At 37.1% G+C, this 16,238-nt stretch overlaps 1 protein-coding gene across 3 annotated transcripts in view; it reads left to right on the plus strand.

Moving 5' to 3' along the window:
- The window catches only part of CTNNA2 (catenin alpha 2), a 1,119,678-nt gene that overhangs the window by 224,528 nt on the left and 878,912 nt on the right, over window positions 1-16,238 (plus strand). For all 3 annotated transcript variants that reach the window (XM_030310974.1, XM_030310976.1, XM_030310977.1), the window contains exon 3: window positions 9,505-9,700. In XM_030310974.1, the coding sequence (XP_030166834.1) occupies window positions 9,505-9,700 (196 nt within the window). The remainder of the gene's footprint in view (window positions 1-9,504; window positions 9,701-16,238) is intronic.

Below are 16,238 nucleotides of genomic sequence, written 5' to 3' on the forward strand. Positions count from 1 at the left end.
TTTTGGGGTTAATATCTGATTCTACTTTTTGGTATCACATACTTGAAAATAAAATATTGGGGAAATGTGTGCCAAAGCAACTGAGTGAGAAGGTTTGCCTTGTGATTTTATTTAAAAGTTGAAGGTGAGTCTACAAACAATAATTTAAATGGAACACATTATATAGGCTGTCTTTATAGCAATAATTAACTAGTAGTGGTTCAGGTCTCTTTCAGAGTAAATAAATAAATTCTTATCTTCCAAGTTTAAGAATGCTTGTTTCCAGGTGTCAGTATCAGTGAATGTGTATCTGAATTCTGCATTGTCAATATCAAATAACAGTGGGGAAATTTCAAAAACAGACAATAATTCTCTATTTTACATAAATTATTCGTGTATTGTTAAAGATTGTCATTTTGGATTCTGACTTTTGAAGCTGTGGAATTATCAGTAACTGTTTTTTATGATTTAATTATCTTTCTCTAAAATGGGGTGTGGAGTTGTTTTGGGGAATAAAGACCACTTCAACAAGAAATTCTAGTGTAATAGTTTCTAAGACACGGAAATATTACTGTAGATATTACATGGCTACAATAAGTCCTGTATTATCAAGGTCTTTTTCCCCAGAACTAGTCTCACTTTGCTGGGCTCTCTTTCTCTCCAATGTGCATAATGTCCACATACCTTACATGTTGTGGAGATTCTGTGCTAAGAAATAACTTCTAATAGAGTATACCACAAGATGACCATATATCTTTTCATATATTTTATAAGGAAAAGCATAAGCCATATTTAGGCTTACTCTATAATTGTTAAATTAATAATAAGCCAGGTTATGAAGGAATAATTCAAAGAAAATGCCATTTTGACTCATTAGTTGGCAGTTCTTAAAACCTGATATAAGATTTCTCTGAGAAGATTCATGTTACAAATATATTACCATTTGCGCACTTAACTTGCTCCTATCTTTTAAAAAATTTTTTTAAAAATGTTTATTTATTTTTGAGAGAGAGAGAGAGAGAGAGAGAGAGAGAGAGAGAGAGAGAGAGAATGAACGATCAGGGAAGGGACAGTGAGAGAGAGACTCACAAAATCCAAAGCAGGCTCCAGGATCTGAGCTGTCAGCACAGAGCCAACACAGGGCTCAAACCCACAAACCATGAGATCTTGACCTGAGCTGAAGTCGGATGCCCAACTGAGTCATCCAGTCGCCCCAACTTTCTCCAATCTTAAGTTATGTTTTTTTTTCTTTTAGGAATTTTTCATTTATTTTCAGTTGCTCCTGGAATAAATAATTTGTTTTTGATAATTTTGTTTTCAAACATTTTGCCTCACAAAGTTCTTGATTTTTTTAATATGAAATGTATTGTCAAATTGGTTTCCATACAATACCCAGTGCTCGTCCCAACAGGTGCCCTCCTCAATGCCCATCACCCACTTTCTCCTCCCTCCCACACCCCATCAACCCTCAGTTTATTCTTAGTTTTTAAGGGTCTGTTATGGTTTGCCTCCTTCCCTCTCTGTAACTTTTTTTTCCCCTTCCCCTCCTCCATGGTCTTCTGTTAAGTTTCTCAGGATCCACATAAGAGTGAAAACATAGGGTATCTGTCTTTCTCTGTATGACTTATTTCACTTAGCATAACACTCTCCAGTTCCATCCACGTTGCTACAAAAGGCCGTATTTCATTCTTTCTCATTGCCATGTAGTATTCCATTGTGTATATAAATCACAACTTCTTTATCCATTCATCAGTTGATGGACATTTAGACTCTTTCCATAATTTGGCTATTGTTGAAAGTGCTGCTATAAACATTGGGGTGCAAGTGCTCCTATACGTCAGCACTCCTGTATCCCTTGGGTAAATTCCTAGCAGTGCTATTGCTGGGTCATAGGGTAGATCCATTTTTAATTTTTTGAGGAACCTCCACACTGTTTTCCAGAGTGGCTGCACCATTTTGTATTCCCACCAACAGTGCAAGATGTTTCCCGTTTCTCCACATCCTTTCCGGCATCTATAGTCTCATAGACCAATGGAATAGAATAGAGACTCCAGAATTGGACCAACAAATGTATGGCCAACTAATATTTGACAAAGCAGGAAAGAATATCCAATGGAAAAAAGACACTCTCTTTAACAAATGGTGCTGGGACAACTGGACAGCAACATGCAACATGCAGAATGAAGCCAGACCACTTTCTTACACCATTCACAAAAATAAACTCAAAATGGATTAAAGACCTGAATGTGAGACAGGAAACCATCAAAACCCCAGAGGAGAAAGCAGGAAAAAAACCTCTCTGACCTCAGCCGCAACAATTTATTACTTGACACATCACCAAAGGCAAGGGAATTAAAAGCAAAAATGAACTATTGGGAGCTAATGAAGATAAAAAGTTTCTGCACTGTAAAGGAAACAATCAGCAAAACTAAAAGGCAACTGATGAAATGGGAAAAGATATTGGCAAAGACATATTGGACAAAGGGCTAGTATTCAAAATCTATAAAGAACTCACCAAACTCCACACCTGGAAAACAAATAATCTAGTGAATAAATGGACAGAAGACATGAATAGACACTTCTCTACAGAAGATATCCAGATGGCCAACAGGCACAGGAACAGATGCTCAACGTCACTCCTCATCAGGGAAATACAAATCAAAACCACAGAGATATCACCTCACACCAGTCAGGGTGGCTTAAATTGATTTTTTTAAGCTACAGTAATCATCACAGCCCTCTTTTACTGTAGCTGAGTAATTATGACCAGTGAAGTACTCCGGAGAGATGGCAACAGTAGAATTCACAAAGACTTACTACTCCTATCTGCAAAGTGCATGAATCCAGCAAAAACAATGCTCAAGTTGCCATTTTTATTTCCAGCTCTTGGTTCAGTCTTATTGGTTTTCTGGAGAGTTCCAACGATTGTTTGATTCCTAGTATTCATATTTGTATAATCTTACTTTTCCAAGTTCTTTGTGATTATGCAATAGAGATCACCTTTCAATCAAGAGTCAGTTGGTCAATTCATTGACAAGCTGTTTTTGAGGACTCATGGTATATCATGGCAGGCAAAATAGGAGAAAGAGTTTACCTATTGCAAGTCATTCCTTCACCTCTCACTTTTTTTTGCTTCAAATAGACTACTGTTTCTGAAAGTAAGGTCCATAATCCATATATATCATAATTTCATGTGGTGAATGCAAAATTCCCTATCCCAGACCTCCCTGAGCAGAAACACTGTAAAATCTAAACATTTGCCTTCTATCAGGCATATTGGTGATTCTTAGGCATGATCAAGTCTGAGAATTGTTGTCCTAAAATTCAGTGCTTCTCAGATTTTAATGTGCATATAAATTACTCGGGGATCTTGTTAAGATGCAGGAATGGAGGGCCTACTTTCAGGACATTGGATGATGAGCAGCCTATACGAGCCTGGCTCTCATGGTTTTATACTCAGATCATACCATCAACACATCTGGAAATAATGGTGCCCATCCACTGGCTGTTGCTAATGTTTTCCATTGGCCAGGGTCCATCGGGACCATCATTATGTCAAGGTCATAGGAGCTTTGACCACTATATCCTTATGTACCAGCTGAAGGATTTCTTCTCTCCTCTAATGAGAGGCAAGAACATTAAAGAAACATTGTAAGTAGAGCTAGAGAGAAGTTGAGTTATCCTTCTAGGCTAAGGTTGAATACAGAAAGGCCTTCTGGATGTATCCAAAAGACAAGTTATAGGAATGGTGGTAGCAGAATACCTTTCCTAACATAGGAGGGAGGGAGATGAAGATAGGTGCAGAGAGAAATAAGTTTAATGATAAGGTCCTTTTTGAAGCTACTGAAATTTGGAGAAGATTATTGCTAAGAGAATTAGCCAAGAGATATTTCCAGGAGGAAGGAAAATTAAGTCAATAGCACTAAATGTGGCAGAATGGTATGATGCAATAAAAATGATTATATTTTGGCAACTTATTGATTACCTTAGCAAGAGATCAGTTTAAGAGGACTCTGCTACAGGAGGTGTGGGAATAAAAGCAAAACTTAGTGGGCTGAGAAATGAATGGAAAGAGAAAAATGAACACTTTAAATATATGCTCAAAAAATTGGCAGTGACTGGGGCGCCTGGTTGGCGCAGTCGGTTAAGCGTCCGAATTCAGCCAGGTCACGATCTCGCGGTCCGTGAGTTCGAGCCCCGCGTCAGGCTCTGGGCTGATGGCTCAGAGCCTGGAGCCTGTTTCCGATTCTGTGTCTCCCTCTCTCTCTGCCCCTCCCCCGTTCATGCTCTGTCTCTCTCTGTCCCAAAAATAAATAAAAAACGTTGAAAAAAAAATTTAAAAAAAAATTGGCAGTGACTAATAAAATCTCAGCTCTCTAGCTTGGCTTTCAAAGTCTTTCAAAGTTTGTTCCACCACATCTGTCTAACTTTACTTCCTATATCATTCATACACAACTTTTTTTCCCAAGGAGGACTGGTCTCTTTACTGCCTTGGAAACATTCCAATTCTATATGTGTCAATATTCATGCTATTACTCCTAGTCTCTGTTGCTGGATAGAACTTTATGTTTTTTTGTTTTGTTTTGTTTTGTTTTGTTTTGTTTTCTTCTTTCTGTTGCACAAGAAATGTACTTACAAATTGTTAGAAAGGAAAGGATAGATTTGGGATCTTATATGACTCTTGGCTTGGATAAAGTTGGTGTGGGGATTAGAGAGAGTGCCTGGTTGGGGTAGAAGGAGGTATAACGTTCAACAGGAATTTCCATAAAATAGCCATCTCTTAAAAGATTGCCCTAGACACTTAATAGTTGGTAAGTATCAGCTACTCAAGACCTAGTTTCAGTCTGGATATCGGACAGATACCTGCAGCCTCAGAGGTCATTGGGCTTCGTCTGTGATCACCACCTTTTGACCAGAATGTGTCCCTGCTGCTTCTGACCTCTCTAAGGCATCCAGTCACAGATTCCATTACATTCTTACATTGAAACTGAATGCAGCATTGGCTTGCATTGGTCGTTTGGATACTCCCCAACTTACTGGAGAGGTAGTGGAGGCATCTGTGAGATTAAATAGTACTTGTGTTCATTAAAAACTTTCTGATTCTTGTTCTTTAGTACATATCAGTTCTTCATGAGTAAGCAATAAATTCCTTTATTCTTCTTAGTTTAATCATAGAAGAATACCATTATATGGAAACCCTAAGCCTTGCGATTTTGTTAATTACAATACATTTACAATACTTTTGTTTTCCCTTTATACTAATCTGATACAAAAAGTCTTGGCATGTTTATTCAGCTTTGAGACCCTTGAACACATCAGATGTCATAAGGCATTGCAGAATGGTAGGATAAAATCATTTGTTAACATTTCCCTAACATTGATAAATACATTTTTATATTAAGATATTTAAATAATGCAATTGAATGAAAAGATAACAGTAGGATACAAATAACACACGTGGACAATATCGAGACAAATAGAGAAAATAAATATATTTTAAGATTATTTTATTCTTTAACAGCCTCTCATTCAGTTATAAAGTAAGACTAGAAGAAACTACTGAGTTCTAAAGTTCTAAAGATAGGAGCACCTGGGTGTCTCAGTCAATTAAATGTCTAACTTTTGGCTCAGATCATGATCTCGCGATTTGTGAATTTGAACCCCGCATAGAGCTCTGTGCTGATAGCTTGGACCTGGAGCCTACTTCAGATTCTGGGTCTGCCTCTCTCTCTCTGCTCCTCCCCCACTCACGCTCTCTCTCTCTCTCTCTCTCAGAAATAAACAAACATTAAAAAAATAAAAATAAATAAATTTCTAAAGATTTAGTGTCGAGAACAGGAATAATTTAGACTTTAATTTTATGTGAACTTGAGGAAGTTATTTTTCCTATCATGATGCATCTCTAAGCCTAATTTCCTCATCTGTAAAATACCAGAGTAGAACTGACATAGATGGGCTTTAACTTTCACAATTTTAAGTGTAAATATATGTACAGGTCAAGAAGAATAAAAGCATATAACATCAAGGTGGAAAACGACAGCTTCAAGTAGGAGAAAAGAAAAATGCAATAGTGTAGCGTGCCATAGATTCTTAGTGGGCAGGCGGCAGCGGTGGGGGGCGGGGGGAGGCAGTTAAGAGAGAACAGTCATCTAGTAGGAGAGTAGGACTGAATCAGAGAGTTTGCATAGTGTGGCTAGGCTGAAAATTCCCAAGAATAGTATAATCCTTAAAAGGGTAGCCTTCACCTTCTTATGTACTGTTAGATCTAAACTACTTTTGTTGTTTCCATCCCAAACATGTGATATACTGGCCAAAAAGTGAGCAGTGAGCGTCCTGCATATGCACACCCTAAATAACTTTTCTATCCAATTTAATATAAGCATTTTGACTTTCATTTGGAAAGGGAACTGAACTGAATGAAGAGGAATTGTCTTGGATTTCTGGCTGGCTTACTGTTTATCTGGAGTTCCACTGGTAGAATAATATAGGAATAAATGACATCTTAACATTTTTGTTTTTCCACCCAAGAAAATGGCATGTCTCACTATTATTCAAGTTGCCTTTTATGTTCTTCACTAAAATTGTTTACCATTTTTTCCATCTATGTTTTGTGTTATGGTTATCTCTGATAATATCAATTTATGATTAGGGGCTTCTGGGTGGCTCAGTAAGTTAAGCATCCGACTTCGGCTCAGGTCATGATCTCACAACTCACATTGGACTCTGTACTGACAACTCAGAGCCTGGAGCCTGTTTCAGATTCTGTGTCTCTCTCTCTCTCTCTCTCTCTCTCTCTGCCCCTCCCCTGCTTGTGCTCTCTCTCTCTCTCAAAATAAATAAATATTTAAAAAACCAATTTATGATTATTGTGAATAGGATATTTAAAACTACATTTTTTTATTTTTTACTGCTGTAATATTAGATTTTTTTATTGTTTATCTAGTATTTAGCCACCTTGTCCTTTGCTCTTAGAGTAATTCTAATAGTTGATCTTTTAATTCTTTTACGTTTTCTTGATATAGCCATATTATCTGTAGGTAGTAGCATAATTTAGTGTTTACCTTTCTGACATTTGTATCTTTTCTTTTTCTTTTTTTTTTTTAATCCAATTTGTTGACATTGTCCTCCAATAAAACACCAAATAACAATGGGGAGAGTTGACAATTTTTCCTTACTCCAAACTAAGTAGACATGAGAATTTATGGAACCCATCACTTCCCCTGTATTTTTCTCTTTCATCTCATCATGGTCTACTACTCATGAGCAAATGAAAGCTTTGGACTGAATTGATTTGCTTCATTTGAAAGTAATCACATTTTTTCTTGGGAACTTCCTGGAAATGTTCCATGTTTCTTTTATTTACCATAGAAGTAACACTTTATACCGACTTGTTATTATTATGAGCATGCCTAAACTATGTTTATGCAGTAATGCATCATGCGATAACAGGAGAATTGAAATTTGTTTACCTTTATAGAGGATGAATCGATGATATAGTCATTTAGCTTTTGATAGATTCACTATCAGCCTCTATTCCCCCAAATTGTCAATATGCCTAAAGTTAACAGCTCCTTAGCCCCTCTGTTGTTTTTAATTAGAGAAGACTGTAGACATAGATCACAAAACTCAGAATTGCATGTAAAATTAAAATAAGAGTGAGAACAGGAGGATGTTCCTCTGATAATGAGCCTAGCCTAAATCAAATTTTTGAGGTGTTTGCAGTATTTGCTCAGGGGCTTCTGTGTTTATGTCCAGTATTGGCTGTTGGGGAGTTGAGGGTCCTGGAAGAGTAGTGTGTTACTGTGTTAGAGTGTATCCTTATTAAGGAGAACACTAAATAATAACTTTTGTGACAGGCCATCTTTCCTCTGATGTTCGCCTCAGTGTAGGTGGAACTGAAAAGACTAATGTTTTATGGGCTACGTACACACTTTACAGCTAACTATCGTTATCTGACAGTCCTATTCTTAATGAGGTTACCTTTCTTTTTTTGTCCAGTGTTTGTACTTAAATGTCCTTATAGAGTTTCTCTTCAATTCACTATATCTAATTATTCAGCAATCTAGAGAGAGCAAAGGATGACAGCTCCCAATGCTACCTTCACCACGTCTTAAGTATTGGTTCTACTTGTTTTCATCATCTTAGCTCACATTTATTCGATACTTTTTTTTCCTTCTGGTGTTATCTTTTGCCCTAAAAACTTACTGGACTTTAACTGTGACTTTGACTAATCACTTTGTTTGCTCTTGGATTTGGAGTAAAATAGCAGAAACAACAGCATTTGGAACTTTTCTCTGGTCAAGCTTTCTTTGTTTTTTTTTGTTTTTGTTTTTGTTTTTGTTTTAAGTTTCTAAATTTTTTTTTATTATTTTTTTTATGTTGCTAGAGAGACAGCATGAGTTGGGGAGGAGGAGAGGAGCAGAGAGAGAGAGGGAGAGAGAATTCCAAGCAGGCTCTGCACTGTCAGCATGGAGCCCAATGCAGGGCTTGAACCCACAAAACTGTGAGATCATGACATGAGCCAACACCAAGAGTCAGACGCTTAACCGAGGCACCACCCAGGTGCCCCTGGTCTAGATTTCTTGATAATCTCCAGCAAAATCTTGAATCTGCTAACCAGGGCAAATGTCAGTGAAAATAAACCGCAGTGCCCACGTTCTTATGAAGCTAATAAAAAATACAGAGGCCAAAATGACTCTCAACCTCACTGAACAGAATATGGAGCCAGTTGTATTCATTTTACTCCAAAACTTCTCACTCTGGTAGAAAGCAAAGGATCAGAAATTTATAGGAGATAAGTTGTTTAAAAGATACTAAAAGTTTTTCTAGCAAATTAAATGGCTCTAGTTATGTGCTGAAAGAAGTTTGGCAGTTGAGATATATATACAAATTATGATACTTAGAAAAGGAGTGATAATGAAAATCTAATTTCAAGTCTGGAGATTTTAGCTGGTTAACCAAATGTTGAGACTGAATCATTTGGTTCCCTCAGATCAAACTTACCATTTTGTTTTTATAAGATAAGATCAGAAATAGTAAAGCTCTTCAAAGTCCTGGGTAAGTGACATGTAAGTGATGGGTATTGATGGCCCACCCTTTATTAACTGCTCTTTCCCTTCTGCCCTGACTTTTGGGACTAGGACTAGCTGTTGGTTCCCTTGAGTCAGTGCTCAGAGGCAGTTGAACATTGGCTCTCCTTTTCTTGCCTCCCTGAAGCTGATTACTCCCGTGTGCACTGTCTTCTCCATCTCTGAAAGCACAACTTTCAGTGAACTGGAAACCGAGCTACCAGAGGGTCTACTCTTCCAACTTATTCACATACTTTTTTTGTTTGTTTCTCTATGAAATAAATGGGTATTTATTTATATGCTAATCCATATAATTACTTCCTTTCCTTCAGTTTAGGTGATGTGCTGTGCATTCATGATTCAATAAACAAGGGGTATTTAAAAATGATGAGATGATGATATGATGCTTCTAGACAATTGTGCAGAGTAGTTTTACAGTTTTTCTTTCATATTTAAGGTGACCACCCTTGTCAACACAAGCAACAAAGGCCCATCTGGTAAAAAGAAAGGGAGGTCAAAGAAAGCCCACGTGCTGGCTGCATCTGTAGAGCAAGCCACTCAGAATTTCCTGGATAAGGGTGAACAGATTGCTAAGGAGAGTCAAGATCTCAAAGAAGAATTGGTCGCTGCTGTAGAGGACGTACGCAAACAAGGTAGGAAGACTAATATTGTTCAAGAGGGATATATATTTATGTGAAAACAATGGATTTATCTCTAGAATCAATGCATATTTGCTCAGGGGAGTGTGTTATGTGTTTCCTCAGTATCTGCGCTTGTCATTTTTTATATTTGCTGAAATTAGGTGCATAAACAAATAGATATGTTTTCTGTTGTGGCAGCAAAGCACAGCTACAAACGCTTCCTGTCTGTGTTCCTTCCAAATTTTCCAGTTGTTTTCTCTTGTCAGATGAACACAGACTCTTGTGTTAAACTTAGGCTCTAGAGAGGACAGGATGAGAAAACCTCATACATACACAGTCACTGGGAACCCTGGATTTTAAAGGTGAGGGAGGAGAGATTATAAAGCAGTGTAATAAAATTACTGTTGCTCTGTATGATTTCCAAATTTACATTTTCAGTTCACAGCTAGCTACCTATCCATGGATCAATCAATTATATAGCTAGCTAGTTAGCTATAATGCAATTGTTTTCAGCATATTTAAATTTTTTCACTGTGGTACAATACAAGTAACATAAAATGTACCATTTTAACCTTTTTATAAGTGTATAGTTAGTAGTGTTAAGTATATTCACATTGTTGAGTAGCCAATCTCCAGAACTTTTTCATCTTATAATACTGAAACTCTATACCTACAAAACAACACTTCTTCATTTCCTCATTGCCCTGGCCCGTGGAAACGACTATTCTACTTTCCTTTTCTATGAATGTAATGACTCTAGATACATTATATAAGTGGGATCATTCAGTATTTTTGTGTGTGTGTGTGTGACTGGCTTATTTCACTTAGCATAATGTCCTCATGGTTCATCCATGTTGCAGCATGGGTCAGAATTTCCTTCATTTTTAGGATTGAAAATCTTCTAGTATATGTATATAGTACATTTTCTTTATCTCTTCATCCACTGATAGACATTTGTGTTTATTTCACCTTTTGGCTATTGTGAACAATTCTGCTATGAACATGAATATACAAATATCTCTTTATTTTAGTTCTTTTGGGTATATACCTTAAGGTGGAATTATTGGATTATATGGTAATTCTATTTTTAATTTTTGGAAGAACCTCCTTACTGTTTTCCATAGCAAAGGCACCTTTTTACTTTTCTACCAACAGTGCACAAGAGTTCCAATTTATCCATATCCTTGCCAACACTTGTTTCCTTTTTTATAGTCTTCATAATGGACATGAGGTGATAGCTTATTGTGTTTTTTTAAGTTCGTTTATTTATTTTGAGAGAGACAGAGACAGTGCAAGTTGGGGAGGCACAGACAGAGAGGGAAACAGAGAATCCCAAGCAGGCTCTGCAGTGTCTGCACAGAGTCCTACACCAGGCTCAAACTCATGAAACTGTGAGATCATGACCTGAGGCTAAATTGAGTCAGATGCTTAACTGACTGAGCTACCCAGGCACCCCTCACTGTGGTTTTGACTAGCATTTTTCTAATGACTACTTATATTGGGCATCTTTTCTTATGCTTCCTGGCCATTTGTTTTTCTTCTTTGGAGAAAGGTCTATTCATGTCCTTTGCCTATTTTAAAATCAGGTTGCATTGTTGTTGACTTGTGAGCATTCTTTATAGGTTTCGGATATGAACCCCTTATACAATATTGTTTTACAAACATGTTGTCCCTTTCTGTAGGTTACCTTTTTCATTCTGTTGATTATATCCTTTGATACACAGATTTTAATTTTCATGTGTCCTATTCAGACTCTTGGGTTGAAATGCTAAGGCACTGTGAAAACAGAACAGATTACCCCCCAGCCTGGCCTCCCTCCTGCATTTCTTACCTCAGTAAGAGCTCTACATATGTATCCAGTTACATACTGCAGAAATCTTGATATCATTATTGTTATTACTCTCTCTTTCCGAATATAGTCTATTGCAAAGTCACATAGATTTTTAACTCGAGAATATCTCTTAAATGGACCAATCCTTCTCTTAATTATTCAAAAGCACCATGTTTTACCTGCCCCTGGGCCTTTATACATGCTGTCTTCTTTTATACAGTTACAGTTACGGATGGCTCATTCTGCACATTCCCTGTCCCAGGGAATGCTTTCCTGACACTCCTGTCTTACTTTTCTGTGGCTTTTTGCATAGGAGAGTTTAATATCTGTGGAGTAACTTGATTGATAACTTTCTACCCTGCCACACTACAAATGAATAAAGATCAAGACCAGACCATGTCTCTTTGACCGTTGCATGATCTGTGGTTCTTAGTAGTCATTAGACTTCAACAAATATTTGTTGAATAAATGAAGCAATAGAGGAATAAATGCTCTATCCCTTTTCTTCTTGTAAACCTGCCACTTTTTAAAATTCACAGATGGGTATTTAGTCCCCGGAAGTACCCAACCCTCCTTCTACACCACTACCATTCTTCATGCTGCCATCTTCTTCCCCATCTTCTCCCTGCTAAAAGTTAATTTCATTTACGTTACACTAATGTGAATTGTTATTTAATATAAAATGTTAAATTTTATATATTTCATCTAATGTGGATGGAATATATTTATATATGTGCTTTAACAACATGAAAGCTTTCAAATTTTCAAGTGCTGTTGAAGACGAGTATTCCTTCTGAATTGCAAATGTACACTGTTTGTTTACATGCATGCACAGCCTGGATACGTTTTTGGGTTTTTTGTTTCTTTGTTTTTTGGTTTTTTTTGTTTGTTTGTTTACTTTTTTTTAAGGATGATTGCCATATAACAAATTGCATGCATTTAGAGTGCACGATTTTATAAGTTTTGGCAAACATGTACGCTGTAAAACTATTCCCACACTCAGCATAGTGAAACCTATCCCTAGTAGAAAGAGTTTTGATTGATTGGTCCCTAGGATGGTTTCTCAAAGCATTTATCTTGCATGGTGATATATTTTTCCTTTTAGATTTCTCAACAGTCTCTTAGTTTTCCCTTATTTTTTCCTTGCAATTGAGTTTTCACACATTCTGTATAAATTAATATTTCAGTTTTCTCAAAGCTTATATAAGAAATGCTATTTTTTTGGATATGATATAATAACGAACATGGTTCTTGGCCAGCCTGTCCAAGGGATATGAGAGTGAGAACTTTTAAAGATGCTAGTTTAGGACAGCTTACAGTGGTGGATCTCACAGAGGGTATTTTAAACTTTCTGTATATTATCCATTTCTTATTATAGAAAAATTATGCATCAGAAATGATGCCTATGTGTTAATTGTATAAAGCTCAGCTACCACATGTCCCTTCTGCTGAACAGTGTCAAATTTAAGGAAACAGTGCTATAGTCTGCAAAATAACAAACATTTTATAGTCAAAAGCTTCAGAAGTTTTCTTTTTTCTGTTTCTCTCATTATCAAATATCGCTCACTGTCAAATAGACTTCAGATAACTGTCATGTGTGAGAGATGCCTCTCATCCCTGACAATGAAGTCCTCGAGCTCTCTCCTTACATGCCTGCACCCATGGGCTCTCCTGTCTGCTCTCTGCCCCTTCTCAGTCTTAGTATATAATCCCTGTAGCCTATCTGGCTTTGCCCATTTTCCCGTTGTCCCTATACCCAGATTTTATTCACAAATGAGAGCCTGAGTGAATTTTCAGAGAGGGTAAGGAGATCGAGGGGAATACTTAAGTATTAGAGGACTATTTAGTTATTGGAAACTTTGAAACGTAGTATCTTTCCTTCCATCATATTCATAAATTCATAAATTATGGAAATCCTGACACTGAGAAATAATGTCCTCCTCTAAAGTGGCCCTAGTGTCTATATCTGCTCACTTGTCAAATGGTATGTAGTTTAGAACTAAATCTATTTGAGGTAATCTTTTACTATTGAGTTGTTTTTGCTTTTTTAAATCAAATGATCAGAAGTGCTGCCACTTTCTAAAAAAAAAAAATTTCAGCATGAGTCAATGCCAAAAGTTTTAATATTGTACAACTCATTTTCAAATTTTTAATACAAAACCATTTCCTTTTTTTCTTTTATTTCACTACATTCATGATTGTAATCACTGTAAGCTGGCAAGATTTTATGTGAAATTATCTACTTATGCTAGTATTGTTTCCCATGTGGCTAGACTTAGTGTTGTTTGAATTTCTTTTTATTTTTTTATTTTTTTAATGTTTATTTTTGAGAGAGAGACAGACAGAGTGCTAGAGGGAGAGGGGCAGAGCAAGAGAGAGAGACACATAATCTGAAGCAGGCTCCAGTCTCTGAGCTGTCAGCACAGAGCCCAATGTGGGGCCTAAACCCATGAACCGTGAGATCATGACCTGAGCGGAAGATGGACCCTTAACCAACTGAACCACCCAGGTGCCCTTGAATTTCTTTATCATTTGAAAAATTAACTAGGCTTTTAATTAACTACGCTGCATGCCAGAGTCTTAAAAGTACCTAGTATGAACGTGACAATGTTCTTCCCTAGAATATTCCAGTAGAAAACTTTCCTGTACTTTTAAGTTCTAACCCACAAAAAGAAGTATTTGAGTACACTTATAATGGGATTTATGTTAAAAACAAGTAACAAAAAGTATCAAAATATAATAAAGGAGATAAATCATTGTGCTCAAAATCTAGAAATCTGATATTTTAGACTTAGGTAAAGATGGGATATTTGGGTGTGTGTGTGTGTGTGTGTGTGTGTGTGTGTTTGTGTGTTATCACAGCTAAAGGAATTACATATATGTATATTGTCTTCCTAAATTAACTTTAAACTTCATCAGGATAGTAACAATGATGTGTATATATTCCTTTCTACTCCTAAAGTACCTAACATGGTCACTCTAGCACATTGCAGGTGATACTCGGGGGGAAGGAGGCTCTCATGTCAACAAAGCAGCCTTGCAAGTCAACAGAATACCAGATGTTTGGTTAAGATACCAGATTTCTAATGTTACTTTGGCCAAAAACTATATGATTTAAGCGAAGTCAGTTAACCACTTGAAGGCTCAATTTCTCCAGTTTTCAAATACAGACAGTAATTGTTGCATTTTCCTCACTGGGTTGTTTAACATAATGAAGTCACAAAGGATTTAAAAAAAATTAAATGCTATATAGATGTCATAGCATATTTATTAATTATTTTAAAACCTTATTTATTGGGGCACCTGGGTGGTCAGTCGGTTAAATGTCAGACTTCAGCTCAGGTCATGATCTCACTGTTTGTGAGTTTGAGACCCATATCAGGCTCTGTGCTGCTAACAGCTCAGAGCCTGGGGCCTGCTTCAAATTCTGTGTCTCCCTCTCTCTCTGCCCCTCCCCTGCTCACACTCTGACTTTGTCTCTCAAAAATAAATAAGCATTTTAATTGATTAATTAATTAATTAAAGTTTATTTATTTGTTTTGAGAGAGCGTGCACATGCACAGGAACAGGGGAGGGGCAGAGAAAGAGAGAGACGGAGAGAGAGAATCCCAAGCAGGCTCTGTGCTGACAGCACAGAGCCCAAAGCAGGGCTCAATCCCACTAACCACAAGATCATGACCTGAGCCGAGATCAAGAGTCATATGCTTAACTGACAGAGCCACCGAATAAATATCCACCCCTGAGTATATTTATTAATTAATTATAATTTATCAAATCAATCTGTGATGCTTATGGCAATAGCTCCCCTTCCTATCACTGATGTAGCATCAGTGTAGCATCCTATCAGGATGCTGTAGAGGTGAATCAGCATCTAGTAGTCTCCCAGAAGAGGATCACGTAGCTCAGTGTGGCTTGGAGTCGGTGGTAGTTGTATGTGGTCCTAGAAAACTGTGTGATTTAATATTTGTGCAGCCAGTGAACCATATGTAGAAAAGCTCCTAATGAGGAAAGCAAAGGGAGTTATTCCAATCATGTCTTTATATTGAAGCTCTGGGCCAAACAAAGCTTGGAACAGAGAATGCCAAAATATTTTAATGTTTACCACCAAGACCCTCCTGGACTGGAAACTCTTTCTGAACTATGGACTAGTCTGGGGTTCTTAAATTTCAGTGAATATTAATATCACCTGGGACACTTCAAAATCTTGGTGGATAGGCCTTACTCTCATGAATTAAGTCAGAAACTGTCAAGTAGGACCCAGGAATCAAGGTTTTTAAAGTTCCCCAGGTGACCAATTCACTTCTTGCCCAGTGTCTCCACTTGGATGACTCATCAACCCCTATTAGTCAGCTAGTGTTTCACATTAGATAGTGGATGGAAGTCACTCATTTTAGAAGGCCTGTGAGCTTGTAGTTTACATAGAGTTAGAGAGGTGAAATTTGCATAGGAGGAACAGCCTAATATTCTATATAAAATGATGTCTTATAATGCCTAACCTTCTATAGGCACTCAGAGAATATGCATTAAGTATGCACTAGGGAGCCAAATCTATAGGACGGTTAATATTTAAATTGCTGTTGGAAAAGAAAGCCATGAAGCCGGAATGTGCAAGAAGAAAAGTATGTTTAAGCTGAGCATGGCTTAAAAATTTGTTCATGGATAACAGAGTAAGCATTTCAGGTTTAAACAACCTGAATTTTAAAGGTGAAGAGATAAGAA

This window comes from Lynx canadensis, chromosome A3, assembly GCF_007474595.2.
Source record: "Lynx canadensis isolate LIC74 chromosome A3, mLynCan4.pri.v2, whole genome shotgun sequence".
Taxonomy (NCBI): Eukaryota; Metazoa; Chordata; class Mammalia; order Carnivora; family Felidae; genus Lynx; species Lynx canadensis.